Source organism: Ranitomeya variabilis, chromosome 2 (assembly GCF_051348905.1).
Source record: "Ranitomeya variabilis isolate aRanVar5 chromosome 2, aRanVar5.hap1, whole genome shotgun sequence".
Lineage (NCBI taxonomy): Eukaryota > Metazoa > Chordata > Amphibia > Anura > Dendrobatidae > Ranitomeya > Ranitomeya variabilis.
The window spans coordinates 594,813,200-594,828,538 of record NC_135233.1 but is presented as its reverse complement, the minus strand read 5'-3'; the positions used below and the strand labels follow the sequence as shown (position 1 = coordinate 594,828,538).

Here is a 15,339-nt window from a genome sequence, read left to right as displayed (position 1 = left end):
TGTCCTTCATGCCAGGAATCGGCACCCTATGGCCCGTCATGTGTCATAACGTTACATCTCCTCCCTCCTCCCAACATGCCCAGATGGTTGTCAGACAACCTGAAAGAATGCTTGGCCTGTCGTTTCACAATGGCAGGAGAGCCGAAGGTTGCCGACCCCCTGCGCTATACAAACTCCTTGTCTGATTATTGGTTGGAATAGACAAATGTTTATATCTTTGGCAGGATGGACTGCCTTGCACGAGGCCTGTAACAGAGGTTACTACGATGTTGCAAAGCAGTTGCTGGCTGCCGGAGCAGAGGTCAACACCAAAGGGTTGGATGATGACACCCCCCTGCACGACGCGTCTAATAATGGTCACTTCAAGGCAAGTGCACTCACTACTGACCATGTTATGATGGCGGGTCATTCCCTGGTAGCAATCTTCAGTTCTGTAATCACTTTTTTTGAGCTGCGACATTCATTCCCTTCTTTTTACATGCATTACTATAAGGCCCTGTTTACATAGTATTTTTGCTTTCTATTTGGCATGTACACAAGGAATACTTTCGTTTTACCAGTCCATTTACAGATGGCATCATTGTCCTTTTGGACTTATATCGGTGAGACTGAGGCCAAGTACCACAAAATGCGGGATGAGCAAGATAATATACCATACTTTTCCATCCTGCAAAGTTGTGTAGAAAGTATAGAATATGCATAGTCTTTTACTTGGAAGGTCTGAACGATTGATGATCTTTTTATGGCATCAGTCATAGGTATCCATTTAACCGACCATACCAGCGAGAGCTTTTCTCGCTATACTTTGCCAAATGAAAGTCAAAAAATGCATTGTACACCATTACTAATTTATTTTATTCTTCAGGTTGTGAAACTGCTGTTGCGATATGGAGGCAATCCTCATCAAAGTAACCGAAGGGGAGAGACCCCTTTAAAAGTCGCTAATTCTCCAACAATGGTGAATCTTCTCCTCGGCAAAGGCACCTACACCTCCAGCGAGGAAAGCTCAACTGGTGAGTGGAAATTAGCTCCAGAAAATACATTAATATTACGTATAATCACTTAATCTTTCAAGGGTTTAGCTTTCTTATATTTCTATATTGCTGTCAATGTAGGTTTTCTATATAAATAAATACTAAAATTTCAGATTTTTGCGTCTGGCATTAAGAGACCTAAAGCTGCTGCTTTTTTTTTTTTTTTATTAAGATTTTTTTTTTGTTTTTATACTCTTATTTTAGCTTTATTCTAGGTAGAGATCTAGAGAGCTTTTTATTTATAGTAAAACAAAATATATTATAAATTAAAAATATGGAATAATTTATTAAAGCAAAATGTTTTTTATATAGATTTACATAATATATAATTTGATTGCACATTTTCTTGTTGTTCCTGTTCATTTGAGTCTCATACCTTTTCTTTTTTTTTTTCTGTTTCTTAACAGAAAGCTCAGAAGAGGAGGATGCACCCTCATTTGCACCTTCCAGCTCGGTTGATGGCAATAACACGGACTCGGAGTTTGAAAAGGGCTCGAAACATAAAGGCAAACATCAGGAGGCAGCGAAAAGCACTCCCGTGAAGGACGAGTACGAGTTCGACGAAGATGATGAGGAAGACCGCGTACCTCCCGTGGACGACAAGCACCTGTTGAAAAAGGACTTCCGTAAAGAGACTAAGGCGGCAGCGGCGAACAGTGTTATTTCTATTCCTAAAATGGAAGTAAAAACTTACTCTAAAAATACGACTGCACCAAAGAAAGCTGCTCGCCGTATCTTGTCTGACACGTCGGATGAGGAAGAAAACTCTGTCTCCTTAGGGGCTCCCGAAAAGCTCGTGTTGTCAGCTCACACCGTTGTACCGAGCAATAAAACCAGAGAACAACCTGTGTCCAAGCATAAAGAAAAGAGTAAAGTGAAAAAGAAGCGGAAGAAGGATGCAAAAAACAAAGTAGTAAAGTTTGGGAAGAAAAACAACCTTTTTTGTTCTGAGAGCGAAAGCGAGAACTTGGAGAGCGATGTGGAGAACGATATGCTTTCCTTAGACAACTCAAACTGTGTGAAAGACTCTGCCTTAGCTTTGAAGGAGACTTCTTTGTTTAGTTCTTTATCTGCATCTTCTGCATCTTCTCAAGGGAGTTTAGCATCACAGAAGCACAATGCTAATATCCCAGACCAGCACTCCAAGCATTGGAGGACAGACAATTGGAAAACCGTATCTTCTCCTGCCTGGTCAGATGTTAGCTCGTTGTCAGATTCCACAAGGACGCGGTTAACTAGCGATTACGATTACTCCTCCGAAGATTCCAGCTTGGAGTCTTTGAAACAGGTTAAAAAGAAACATGAGCACAAAAAGAAAAGTAACGCGCATAATAGCATATACGAAAAGAACTCTTTCCATCTTCATGTTGAAGGTGCGATCCCCAAGTTAGACAAAGAAGGTAAAGTAGTGAAAAAACATAAAACGAAACATAAACACAAAAGTAAAGAAAAGGTTCAAAATCAGACCAGCCAGGAGATAAAGATCCTTAAAAGCTTTTCTTTTGACTATGACGACTCAAAGCAAAAATCAGATAAGTCTTTAAACCTAGAGGTTGACGTTCCAGAAAAATTAAAAGTATTAAAACACGATCATGATCATCTCAGGAAAGAAGACAAATCCCTCCCCAAGGTTAAGTCGGAAGAAAAGGACTGGTCTTTTAGAGACGAGGGAGGCAAAGTTGCCAAAGAGGAGAAATCATCGAAAAAGACAAAAGAAGCTAAAGATGGTAAAACATTCAAAGAGGACCGAGAACGCTCTAGCAAAGCGGATCGAGAAAAACCTGTCAAGGAGAAATCTCCCAAAGAAGACAAACCTAAAATGCACAAAGAGGAAAAGAAGAAGAAAGTAAAAGATAAATCCTCAAAATCTGAAAAGAAAGCTGAAACGAAAGAGGAGAAAGCTTCTAAAAATGAGAGAGAAAAGATCTTCAAAGAGGAGAAGGTGAAGAAGGAAAAGTCTCACAAGGATGAAGCCACTTTCGAAGAGTTTAACAGCAAAAGTAATTTTTTAGATAATGAGGAAGCAAAGTATAGTACTTCAGATGACCAAGGTTTATGGATGTCTGAAATGTCCTCCGATTCTTCTTTTGATTTTAAGGCAGAAGATAGTTGGGACTCGTCCTTCACAGATTTTAGAGAAAGTAAAAATGATACAATCCCAAAACTTGTAGTGGAATCTATTAAGGAAGAAGCCAAGGATAAAGAGTCTAAAAGCAAAGAAAAGAGGGACTACGGAGATAAACCAGAGAAGGAGGTAGCCCCTAAAAGGAAGGATCGAGACTCTTCAGACAAAGCTTCCGACAAAAAGAAAGACCAAATGGACTCTCACAAAAGCACCCCTTCTTACACAGCCGAGAAAGACAAGAAACGGAGGGACTCTGTAGAGTGCACGAAAATCCGGAAAGATGGAGATTCGATAAGAAGAGATTCTTTGCTGAGCAAGGATCGGAGAGATTCCAAAGTAAAACAAGAAGACTTGTATAAAGAAGACCTGAATGACTACGGCTCAGAAACCTTTTTTAAAGAGAAGTCAGAACAAGAGACATTTCCCAAAAACTCCGAGACACGAGAGCGGCATCACTCCGGCAAGGAGAAGAGAGAACCTTCTGAAAAAAAGGAGAAACCAAAATCTGAAAAACATAGAGAAAAATCTAAAGACACTGAGCGAGAGAAGATGGATAAATCTGTAGAGAGGAGTCAGAGGGAAAAAGAAGCCGATAAAGCGTCTAGAGATAAGAAAGAATCGAAAGAAAAACACAAAGATGTGCACAAAGACAGAAAATCCTCTGATCAGAAAACCGAGAAAAAAGATAAAACCTTCTCCTCTGTAGAAAAAGATTTTGCTGACAAGAAGGATGATAAAAAAGCAAAGGGAAAAAACTGGTATAACATCTCAGACATTTTTACGGACGAAAGTGAAGAGGAGGAGCAAAGGTTTGTGCAAAACTTCAAAATCACAGAAGTCTACAATGACTTGCACAGCTACCATGATAGGGAGACCACCCAACAAGATAAAGATACTTCTCAGTCTGAGAAACACAGAAAATACTCCAGCGACAAGCAGCATTCTGGGGATAAACAGAAAGACAGAGAACAGAAGGAGCGGAAAAAGGAAAAGGGTCAAGGAGAATCCGGAAAAGAGAAAAAAGAGAAGAACACAGAAAAACACAAAGACAAAAAGGACAAGGATTCTCTTGACAAATACCGAAAGGATAGGGTGTCCCTAGACTCCAACCAAGAAAAGAACTGTAAGATAAAAGCCCCAACTGACAAAAAGGACAAGAAGCATCCCACAGAAGAGAAAATAAAGACCAAACACAAAGAGAAATCCGATCATTTTAAGGAGAAGAAGTTCTCAAAGAGCGAATCTGAAAAAAGTATGTTGGAGAAATTAGAGGAAGAAGCTCTCAATGATGACTCGAATGATAAAATTAGTGAAATTTCTTCTGACAGTTTTACAGACAGGGGACAAGATCCAAGTAACATGTCTGAGACTCCTGGAATAACCAACATGGATACAGTTGAGGAAAAACACAAGGATTTGGTGCCTGTGCCTTGCTTAGCAGAGAAACTGAAAGAAAAGGAAAGAAATAGACACTCTTCATCGTCGTCGAAGAAAAGTCACGAGAAAGATAAAGTACGGAAAGAAAAGTCAGAGAAAAAATCTGAGCGAACAGATGATAAGGATTCTTACAGCAGGCGCGAGTCGATGCAGTACGAGCGAGAAACTCCTGCAGGAGATGCTGACACTTTTCCTGTATTTAGCGTTAAGACTGAGACTGAAGAGGAATTGGACCGAAGTTTAGATTATATGATGTTCCCTTCAGAAAAAGAGAAGCACGATTCTGAAAGAGAGCTCATAAAGAAGTCCGAAAAGGACAGAGTTTACGGCATGAATACATCAACTACAAAAGAGAAGAAAAAGAAAGATAAACACCGGGAGAAAAGTAAAGATGAAAAGCACCGAGACAAACTAGAAGCGTTCTATAAGCATCACAGGGACGAGATAAAAAACGCACGAGATAAAGAATTGCCTCAAGTAAACTCGAAAGATAAATCTAAAGATGACTTGGGAAAGTTTAGTGAAAACCGACTGAAAGACAGATCGAAAGAAAACACAGAGAAAGACAAAATGGACAGCGTAAAAATCAGTAATGGAAACGAGAAAGTGTTACTGATGAAAGAGTCCAACAAGAAAGACACCAGGCCGAGAGAGAAACTGTTGGGTGATGGAGACCTTATGATGACTAGCTTCGAAAGGATGCTGAGCCAAAAAGATCTCGAAATAGAAGAGCGGCACAAAAAGCATAAGGAGCGGATGAAGCAAATGGAAAAAATGAGGCACCGATCTGGGGATCCAAAGTTGAAAGACAAGAAAGCCGAAGAGTTGCGCAAGCGGAGCTTGGATTTGAGTACCAAGAAAACATCTGTCCCGGACACCGTTCCGAAAGAAAAGAAAAATAAAGATTTGCCCCCTTTAATTATACCTGCCCCTGAAAATAAAACCCAAGCTGTTATCAGGAATGACTCTAAAGAATGGCTAAATGGCCCCCAAATTAAGGAAGTGCTCACAGCTTCCCCGCGGCCAGATCAAAACAGGCCCACCGGTGTCCCAACACCTACATCTGTAATCTCATGCCCAAGCTATGAAGAAGTTATGCAGACCCCTAGGACGCCATCATGTAGCACTGAGGACTACCCAGAGTTAATGTTTGACTGTTCAGATAGTCAACATACTCTCCTCGTGTCTGCAATGTCCATGAATGCGTGCTCCCCAACTTTCTTTGATCGTTATTCAACTACTGGAATGTCAGATACTCCAAACCAAACACCAACTAAATTATCTTCCTCCATTAGCCGAAGCCGTTCAGTCTCTGTTGATGTAAGGAGAGTTCCTGAAGAAGAGTTTCCAGCTTCCGATGTGAAATTTTATAGACAGCAGAGTGTCCCAGCATCTTCTAGCTTCAGTTCACCCATGCAGATAATGATGGAAGATAAGGTCCAACCTCTTGTGCCTGCAGAGAAGTTTCCATGTTTGTCTCCTGGTTATTACTCACCGGGCTACCCGCCTGATGATGCTACTTTTGCACCCGGTGATATCGCAAGCATTGCTCCATCTCCTGACCGTGTCTACTCGGGTGTACAAGCAAAATCCTCTCCTTCAGAAAGAGATGACTTGCTAGAGCCTTCTACCGAAAGTGCTGTTCCACCAGACCTTGGCCTGCAGTGCGATTCTGCAGAAGCACAACAAGCTACCGAATCCATTCTTCCTCATGAGCCAAGCTTTTCCCCACCAGAGTCTAACTTCATCCAGCAGGAGTCTGGCTTTCTAGAAACTGAAAATAATTTTATTCCGGACAGTAATAGCTATACGTCTGAGCCTGACTTTATACCACAAGAGTCAGATTATTTGCACCATGACCCTGCATATATTTCTCAGCAGCCAGGCTTTCTACCTCAGGAGTCAGATTTTATGCCCCCAGAGCCGTCCTTTATACCATCAGAACAAAACTTTGTGATTCATGCCACATCCAATTTTGCCCCTTCTGAGAGCGCTTACTTGCCTCGTGAATCGGACTTTCATGCCTCCAATTCGGATCCCTCCTTTCTACCTCCTGAACCTGCTTTTATTCCACCACCACCTGAGTCTGATTTTCTTCCTCCGATTGAAGAAAATACCTTGGATTCCCCCATTTCTGATCACCATCTAGGTTGGGTGAGTCCAGCAAATAGCAATTCGGAGTCTGTTATCTCTCAGGGTCTAATGTGTAGCAATTCAGAGGAACATGGAAGTTGGCCGATGAGATCCGATCTTGTGAAATCACCAAGGTTCGCCGAGTCACCAAAGCATTTCTGCCCATCAGACAAAATTCTTCCTGTTCCGGTTCCTTTCATTTCATCTGATTCTCCTTACCCAGTATCTCCTATTTCTTACCCAATATCCGAAGCCGCTCCTGAGGAATTGAAAGAGGAAGATGAAGCGGAGGAAGTTGCACATCCACCTGACGACCAGGACTCCTACATGTCTCCTACTTCTCTTCCTGGTTTCTTTGATAATTGCAAAACTCATTCAGACGAACCCCAAGTTTTACCAGCAGAGCCCCAGGTTAACATCGACCCCCTTGTAGACACTTTAGCATCTGTCAAAGAAAATTTTGCACAGTCTGATGAAATCCACCCAAGCGGTCAAGAAGATCCAGAGCCTTGGTCTAATCCGTTTTCTTCAGTAGTTGATGAATTGGAATTTGGATCTTTTTCGTTACCAGAACTTCCTCTTCCAGTCAAAGATGAAAATGACAGAGAAACCTGTGAACAGTCAAACATTATTGCTGAAAGCCCACCTGTTCCTTCTGATGACCCTGTCGAGCGTACAACAAGCGATATGCATTCTGGTGAAATAGATCTTCCGAGGCCGGAAACTCCAGAAGAACCACCCTGTACAGTGGAAGTGGTTAAATCGCCGCCTCAAATACCCGAGGAAAAGGCTGCTGAGACCATTAAAGAACCTACTTTGGAAGCTCCAAAAGTAACCCAGCCTACAAAGCCCTTGTTCGACCCGGCGTTGTTTCCTCTTCCATTTGTACAGTTGGAATCTCTAGAAAAAATTGAGGCTAAAGTTCAGGCAAACCTAAACGCTTTAGAAACCTGTGTTCAGGTTTTGCCAAAGAACCTCGTTGCTGTTGATACCAAGGCAGAGGAAAGCCCACCAGTCGGAAAAGTCAGCAGTGACCCGGTTGTCCAAGTAGAGGCTCCTCAAATCAACCCCAATGCAGATGTTCCCGAACAGACACCAAAAATGACGATTGATGTTCCAAAGCCCCCTAAAGTGGAAGAAATACCTCTACGTATGACACGAAACCGGGCTCAGATGCTTGCCAACCAGAATAAACATAATTCCGCACCGGCGGAGAAAGAGCAGCCGGTGGTAACCGCACCGACCACCCGTGGCAAGAGTAAAGTGAGCGAGGAGGAAGAGCCGCAAACTCAACATCCACGAAAGAGAAAGCTGCAGAAACCGAACCAGCTCCAGCAGCAGATAATAAGCAACACCAGTCAGCAAACTCGGGAGATGATACAACAGACTCTGGCTGCCATAGTGGACGCCATCAAGCTGGATGACATCGAGCCGTATCACAGCGACCGCTCGAACCCTTACTTTGAATATTTGCAAATTAGAAAGAAGATTGAAGAGAAGAGGAAAATCTTGTGCTATATAACTCCACAAGCCCCACAGTGCTACGCTGAATATGTCACCTACACCGGCTCCTACTTACTGGATGGCAAACCACTCAGCAAGCTTCACATTCCAGTGGTGAGTGGTTCCTGGCAAAGCTTGGGAGCGATCACCTCAAATGAGGCAACCTTGCAAATAGTCATGATTTAAGAAAAAATCTTAAATACAAAGTCATGTTTTCTTGCAAATCCAATGACTGTATCCGGTCTTTACAACCAGATGCTTGTCATGAGGATTACAGCCCTTTTATGATAAGGCTATTTGAAAAGTTGCTTTTATTTTCTAACACACATGCAACTACAGGGACTCGAACATATTTTTTGAGCACGGTGAAGTCACTGTTAGCACCAGAGCGTGCTCTGATAACACCTTATCCCAGCACGCTCGCTCATCACTAAAGGCCCCGTCACACACAGCGACGCTGCAGCGATACAGACAACGATGCTGATCGCTGCAGCGTCGCTGTTTTGTTGCTGTGTGGTCGCTGGGGAGCTGTCACACAGACGGCTCTCTCCAGCGACCAACGATCAGGGGAACGACTTCGGCATCGTTGAAACTGTCTTCAACGATGCCGAAGTCCCCCTGTAGCACCCGGGTAACCAGGGTAAACATCGGGTTACTAAGCGCAGGGCCGCGCTTAGTAACCCGATGTTTACCCTGGTTACCAAAAAAAACAAACAGTACATACTCACCATCTGATGTCCGTCAGGTCCCTTGCCGTCTGCTTCCTGCTCTGACTGAGTGCCGCCGTACAGTGAGAGCAGAGCGCAGCGGTGACGTCACTGCTGTGCTGTGCTCTCACTGTACGGCGGCACTCAGTCAGAGCAGGAAGCGGACGGCGAGGGACCTGATGGATATCAGATGGTGAGTATGTACTGTTTGGTTTTTTTTTACATTTACGCTGGTAACCAGGGTAAACATCGGGTTACTAAGCGCGGCCCTGCGCTTAGTAACCCGATGTTTACCCTGGTTACCAGTGAAGACATCGCTGGATCGGTGTCACACACACCGATTCAGCGATGTCAGCGGGACCTCAACGACCAAAAAAAGGTCCAGGCCATTCCGACACGACCAGCGATCTCGCAGCAGGGGCCTGATCGCTGGTACGTGTCACACATAGCGAGATCGCTACTGAGGTCGCTGCTGCGTCACAAAACTTGTGACTCAGCAGCGATCTCGCTAGCGATCTCGCTAGCGATCTCGCTATGTGTGACGGGGCCTTAATACTTACCCATCCGACACCCAGGACCCTCGGGATTAGTGCGATTGATATTCGGCCCTCTCGTATTCCTTCGGCCGTGATCACGTGCTGAGCTTGCATCCCATTGGGAATAAGCATGGAAGCCCCCTATCCCAGATTCTACCTGCTTTATTCTGAGGAGGTCTACGTCATGTCTCCCATGCTCAAAACTAGTAGGACGGCCATCATTAAATTATCCTTGTGTTATCTCTGCAGATTGCACCTCCTCCATCGTTGTCGGAGCCACTTAAAGAACTTTTCAGGCAACAGGAAGCCGTTCGAGGGAAGCTTCGCCTACAACACAGCATTGAAAGAGTAGGTTTCGTTGTATACACGATCTTGTGGTCACCTTATGAGCAGGAAGCCCTCTCCTGGCATTTGGTTTTTACATCTAATTATCTTTTCACTCCCTAGGAGAAGCTGATAGTGTCTTGTGAGCAAGAGAACCTCCGCGTTCATTGCAGAGCAGCCCGGACTATTGCCAATCAGGCTGTGCCTTTCAGCGCTTGCACCATGTTGCTGGACTCTGAGGTGTATAACATGCCTATGGAAAATCAGGTCAGTGCTTTACGCTTTCTGTTCAGCCAGGAGTATGTGCCGCTGTTTTCTAAGGTCATGGCACATATAGTTACCGTGTGCGTTGTACATATGTAGTTTAAGCCTGGGGTCTCCCTTAAGCTGTCCATTAACATCTCGTGTCTTCTAGGGAGATGAAAACAAGTCCGTCAGAGACCGATTTAACGCTCGCCAGTTCCTGTCCTGGTTACAAGATGTTGACGATAAGTACGACAGGATGAAGGTGAGTGAGAAAATCATTGCCAAAATCTGCCTATTAAAAAGCAATCCCCTTCCCTGCTTCGAGGGCTACCTCTTTACAAATGTCGGAGTAGTCACACATGCTAAGAATACGATTTTTTTAGATATTGGTCCTTCAGAACGCACCTTTCACTTGGATCATTCATCACTAATTTAGGGTTATCTTAATGGTGTCACTTAGATTGGTATCACAAGGAAAAGAACAGCTTGTTATCCATCCCGCCCTAGAGAGCAAGGAATTTAGGAAAATAACTCCTAAGCCCTTCACCACTTTGCAAATTGCTGTTTTTGTGTTTATTTCCTCCCCTTCTTCCCAGAGCCTTAACTTATTTTTTTATTTTTCCCATCAACATGGCCTTATGAGGACTTAATTTTTTACTTTTGAGCGACACCATTGATAATACCACATAATGTACTGGGGGGAAAAAATCCAAGTGCGGTGAAATTGCAAAATAAATTTTTTTTTTTTTTTTATATTAACCATGTTTACTAACTGCTAAAACTGACCTGGCACTGATTCCCCAGGTGAGTACGAAAATACCAAACCTGTGTAGTTTTTTAATGGTCTCATTATTTATTTTTTTTATATTTAAGTACTAAAAAACATTCAGATATTTGTGTGAAAGTCACCATTTTCCAAGACCCGTAGCGTCTCCATTTTTCTGGGCCTTGGTGAGTGCATTTTTTTTTTTGCGCAGAGTTGATGGTTTTTATTGATATTATTTTGGGGTTAGATATGATGATTTGATCCCCCGTTAATGCATTTTATTGTAATATTGCAGTGACCAAAATAAAAAGTAATTCTGGCGGGTTTTTTATTTATTTTTTTTCTCGTTACAGTTTACCGATCGGATTAATTTACTTTGTTTTGATCTGACGTTTCTGAACTCTGCAATACCAAATTTTTTTTATTTTAATTGTTTTGAATGCTGCAAAAACTGATTGATCTGAGCTTCTGTTTTTTGTTTTGGTTTAAAAAAAAAAAAAAAAAGCTTTAGTCGCTTCAATAGACTCCTTAAGAGACTTGAAACTGTGATCAGCTGTCATATGCAGGGAAGAATGCGGGCCCTGCGCCCACATCAGATACAGGTACACGACCTTGGACGTACCTATACGTCCAAGGTCATAAAATGTTTGTCCAAGACTTAGATGTTAATGACTAGATTTGAGATTCTCGGGACTCTAGTCCATCGACTAGGACCCCTGATCCTCCTATCTGCATCCCCACTGCAGCCTTGACATAATTCTGGGCTTTATAATTGGATAAGACACTGATGATTGAGGTAGGGCAATGGCAGGGCTCCTGGTCCGGTGCCACTGATTATCGCCTTGGCATCCGAATCAAGTGTTGCCAAACTTTTTGCTCCACTTAAAGCGAACCTGTCACCCCCAAAATCGATGGTGAGGTAAGCTCACCGGCATCAGGGGCTTATCTACAGCATTCTGTAATGCTGTAGATAAGCTGCCGATGTTACCTGAAAGAGGAGAAAAAGACGTTAGATTATACTCACCCAGGGGCGGTCCCGCTCCGATGGGCGTCTCAGGTCCGGTACAGCGCCTCCCATCTGAATTCCATGACGTCCTCTTCTGATCTCCGCACCGCGGCTTCGGCGCAGGCGTACTTTGTCTGCCCTGTTGAGGGCAGAGCAAAGTACTGCAGTGCGCAGGCGCCGGTAAGGTCAGAGAGGCCGGGCGCCTGCGCACTACAGTACTTTGCTCTGCCCTCAACAGGGCAGACAAAGTACGCCTGCACCGAAGCACGGAGACCAGAAGAGGACGTCATGGAATGAAGATGGGAGGCACCTGAGCAGAGCTGAGACACCCATTTGACCGGACTGCAGCGGGACCGCCCCTGGGTGAGTATATTATAACCTCTTTTTCTCTTTCAGGTAACATCGGGTGCTTACCTACAGCATTACAGAATGCTGTAGTTAAGCCCCTGATGACCGTGAGCTTACCTCACCATCGATTTTGGGGGTGACAGGTTCCCTTTAAACGGTAGCCGCTAAATTGTGATCAGTGAAGGTACCAGATGTGGACCCTAACCTCCCACTCCAGTCGAATATTCATAATCTAATTCTTGTTTGACGGACATCTAAGGTGTTTGTGATTTTTTTTTTTTTTTTTCTTGCAGACGTGTGTATTAATGAGACAGCAGCATGAAGCGGCAGCCTTGAATGCGGTGCAGAGGATGGAATGGCAATTAAAGATGCAGGAGTTGGACCCAACGAGCCACAAGTCCCTGTGCGTCAACGAAGTTCCCTCTTTCTATGTGCCAATGGTGGACGTGAACGATGACTTTGTGCTCTTGCCAGCATGACAAGGCGGACTCCTGAGGTTTTTTTTTTTTTCTTTCTTAATTCGTAACTGGCAAGGGCCGGCCCCCTTGGCTTAGAAGAGCTCAGACTTCACTTGCATCTTTTTCGCTTGCTGATGAATCCGCTGCTTTATGAGAGGAGGAAGCATTTTGATAGAACTAATTCGGAGAAAAATACCCCCTTTTTAGAGGAATTGCACTTTCTTCACAGTAAGCCCACCACTCCTCCCGGTAGCAGGCGGAGTGATCTACCGTGGAAGGGGCACGCACAGGCGGAGCGAGGGGGAGCAAGGGATCAAAGGATGCCGCGTGTCGCCGTCGCAAACCGCTGCCATCTGCTCCATTGTGCTGCAGAGACGTCAGAGAGAAAAGCCGGTGGAGGAAGCCGTTCATCACGGCTATTATTTTTTTATTTTTATTTTTCCCAGGTCTGGTTGTTCAAGAAGTTTAAAGAACAGACTTTCATTTTGACTATTCCATCGCACCATCTTACGTTTATTCCATCTTGTCAATGTGACGAGAAATTAATTAAAAAAAATCGCCTTCAGCCGCTGACTACCTCATGTCAGCCTTTAAATTCCCAGTCCGCCGATGCAAAGCGAAGATGGTCTGTTCCTTTTAAATTAGTATTTTTTTTTTATTTTTTTGTACCCCCATTGCAGATTCTGCATGTGGTTCTTACTGGTTTAGGATTCCAAAACTTTCCCCTCATCCCCTCCATGCTTTGCGTCTGACCATGCCAGGCATCGGCGATCCAACATTTTTCATTTTTAAGAGACTTAACGCTCGGTTTGTGTCACTTTCTTCCCTCTCCTTCACCCTCCCTTCTTAACAACATCTTTTAACATTTTGGGCATTTTGTTTCTCTTGTTGGAGAAGTTAACTTGAAACACTACAGAGCCAATACTCCTATATGTATGAAAAAGACAAAGATAAAAAAAGAAAAAAAAGTATCTGGTAAATTATGTACAGTTTTTATACACATTACCCTATGTACTTTTTGCTGCCTTCTAGATAAATTATTTTGCAAACACATTACTGCACAGTTGTAAATAACTTATGTACTGTAACATCACTTTCAGTTTTGTGTAAAGAAATAAATGACTTTAAAAAAAAAAAAGAAAACAAAAGAAAAAAAAAACAAGAAAGAAAACTTTGTAATATAGTTCACCCTAGGCAGCACTTCTCTTAAGAGACTGGTTCTGGGAGTGTGGGCGACAGATGGGCCAAAAAAAAATCTGTTCAGTATTTTTCTTGCTAATTTTGTGTCTCCATATTAACATTTTGGGGCTCGGGTACAACATCCCAGTTCCTTTGTCTTTTTTTTTTTAAGCAGTGAACTGTTCGACATTCGATCAATGTAGTTTTTGTCATCCGTTTTGTTAGGGATCTGGTAGATCTCCTTGGGTTTATTTTCTACCGTCTTGGTACTCATAGCTGTTGTATCTGCTAAGCTGCGGCTGGTTAGTATGATTCGTAAGGTCGGCTTTTAGCACATTGTAGTGATCTGTTGTGATCGTACATTTAGTCCTAATGAAGCTTTCTAGAAGGGGGTGACTGTCACCGGCTTTTACCCAGATGACTGGTGTGTAATGGGGGGCTTGGGGATTGTTCTCAATTTGGAAGGGCACCAAGTCCCAGTAGGGGCGCACTCAGATGGCTGTAAAAATTGGTCTGCTATGCACAGACTGGCCGGCATCTCTTGACTTGAGCGGGCCACCTGCATAGAAATACATGAGTGTCACACTCGGGAGAGCTGCCAGTCAAGTCCGTATATTGCTGGCTGGTTTTTACAGCCCTAATCTGAGCAGAAAAGTTGCATTTACAGTCTGCTTAGATGGACTCGACATTGACTTTTCCACCTCAGTCTTTGTCTCCATGTCACATACTTGCTGCACTGTCATTTTAGCGTTTCCTGTCCTTGGACTCCCCTCTTCCCTCCATCAATGGCAACGAGGCTCATCAGCACAGACCCGATTGTCATTTTTAAGAATAACCACATGACTTCGTTGCTTAATCTGAAGACCTTTTGAGACAAGGAGCTTTTTTCCTTCTCCCCTTTAAGGGATTCCTTGTATTTGAGGTTATGCTCTGCATGCCCAGTGACTGTCGCCCCCTGAAATGACGATCGAACACTACTTTCCCAGACTTTCCTGCCGTCTGAGCTGGTATCAGTCGGCAGGCTAAACCTGTGGGATACGTGTTGACTCCCTAGTTAAAGGGAACCTGTCACCACGTTTTTGGAAGATGGGATAAAAATAGCGTTAAATAGGGGCAGAGGTGGGCGTTACATTAGTGTGTGTGTTATGCGTTTATTACCCACCTAAGTTGCCGAAATAACTTTGCAAAGTCTCCGTTTTCGCCTGTCAATCAGGCTGGTCAGGTCACATGGGCGTGGTGTCTTCCCCCAGATTTGGCGTAGTTTTCCGTTGGTGGCGTAGTGGTGTGCGCATGCCCAAAGTCCGGAATCCTCTTCCAGGGGATTTAAAATAGCGCGGTGTTCGTTATTGCATTGGTGATCGGTGGGCGCGGCCATCTTCCTTTGGCCGCGCGTGCGCAGAAGCGGCGCTCTGCTGGCCGCGGCTTCAGGAAAATGGCCGCGGGATGCCGCGCGTGCGCAGATGGATATCGCGGCGGCCATTTTCCTGAAGCCGCGGCCAGCAGAGCGCCGCTTCTGCGCACGCGCGGCCAAAGGAAG

At 43.9% G+C, this 15,339-nt stretch overlaps 1 protein-coding gene across 3 annotated transcripts in view; it reads left to right on the top strand.

The window, feature by feature from the left end:
• The window catches only part of ANKRD11 (ankyrin repeat domain containing 11), a 264,776-nt gene extending 251,027 nt beyond the window's left edge, over positions 1 to 13,749 (top strand). For all 3 annotated transcript variants that reach the window (XM_077288443.1, XM_077288441.1, XM_077288442.1), the window contains 7 exons: positions 225 to 367; positions 866 to 1,013; positions 1,442 to 8,346; positions 9,725 to 9,823; positions 9,923 to 10,066; positions 10,215 to 10,307; positions 12,459 to 13,749. In XM_077288443.1, the coding sequence (XP_077144558.1) occupies positions 225 to 367; positions 866 to 1,013; positions 1,442 to 8,346; positions 9,725 to 9,823; positions 9,923 to 10,066; positions 10,215 to 10,307; positions 12,459 to 12,644 (7,718 nt within the window). In that variant the 3' untranslated portion in view covers positions 12,645 to 13,749. The remainder of the gene's footprint in view (positions 1 to 224; positions 368 to 865; positions 1,014 to 1,441; positions 8,347 to 9,724; positions 9,824 to 9,922; positions 10,067 to 10,214; positions 10,308 to 12,458) is intronic.
• Positions 13,750 to 15,339: the final 1,590 nt, after the last annotated feature.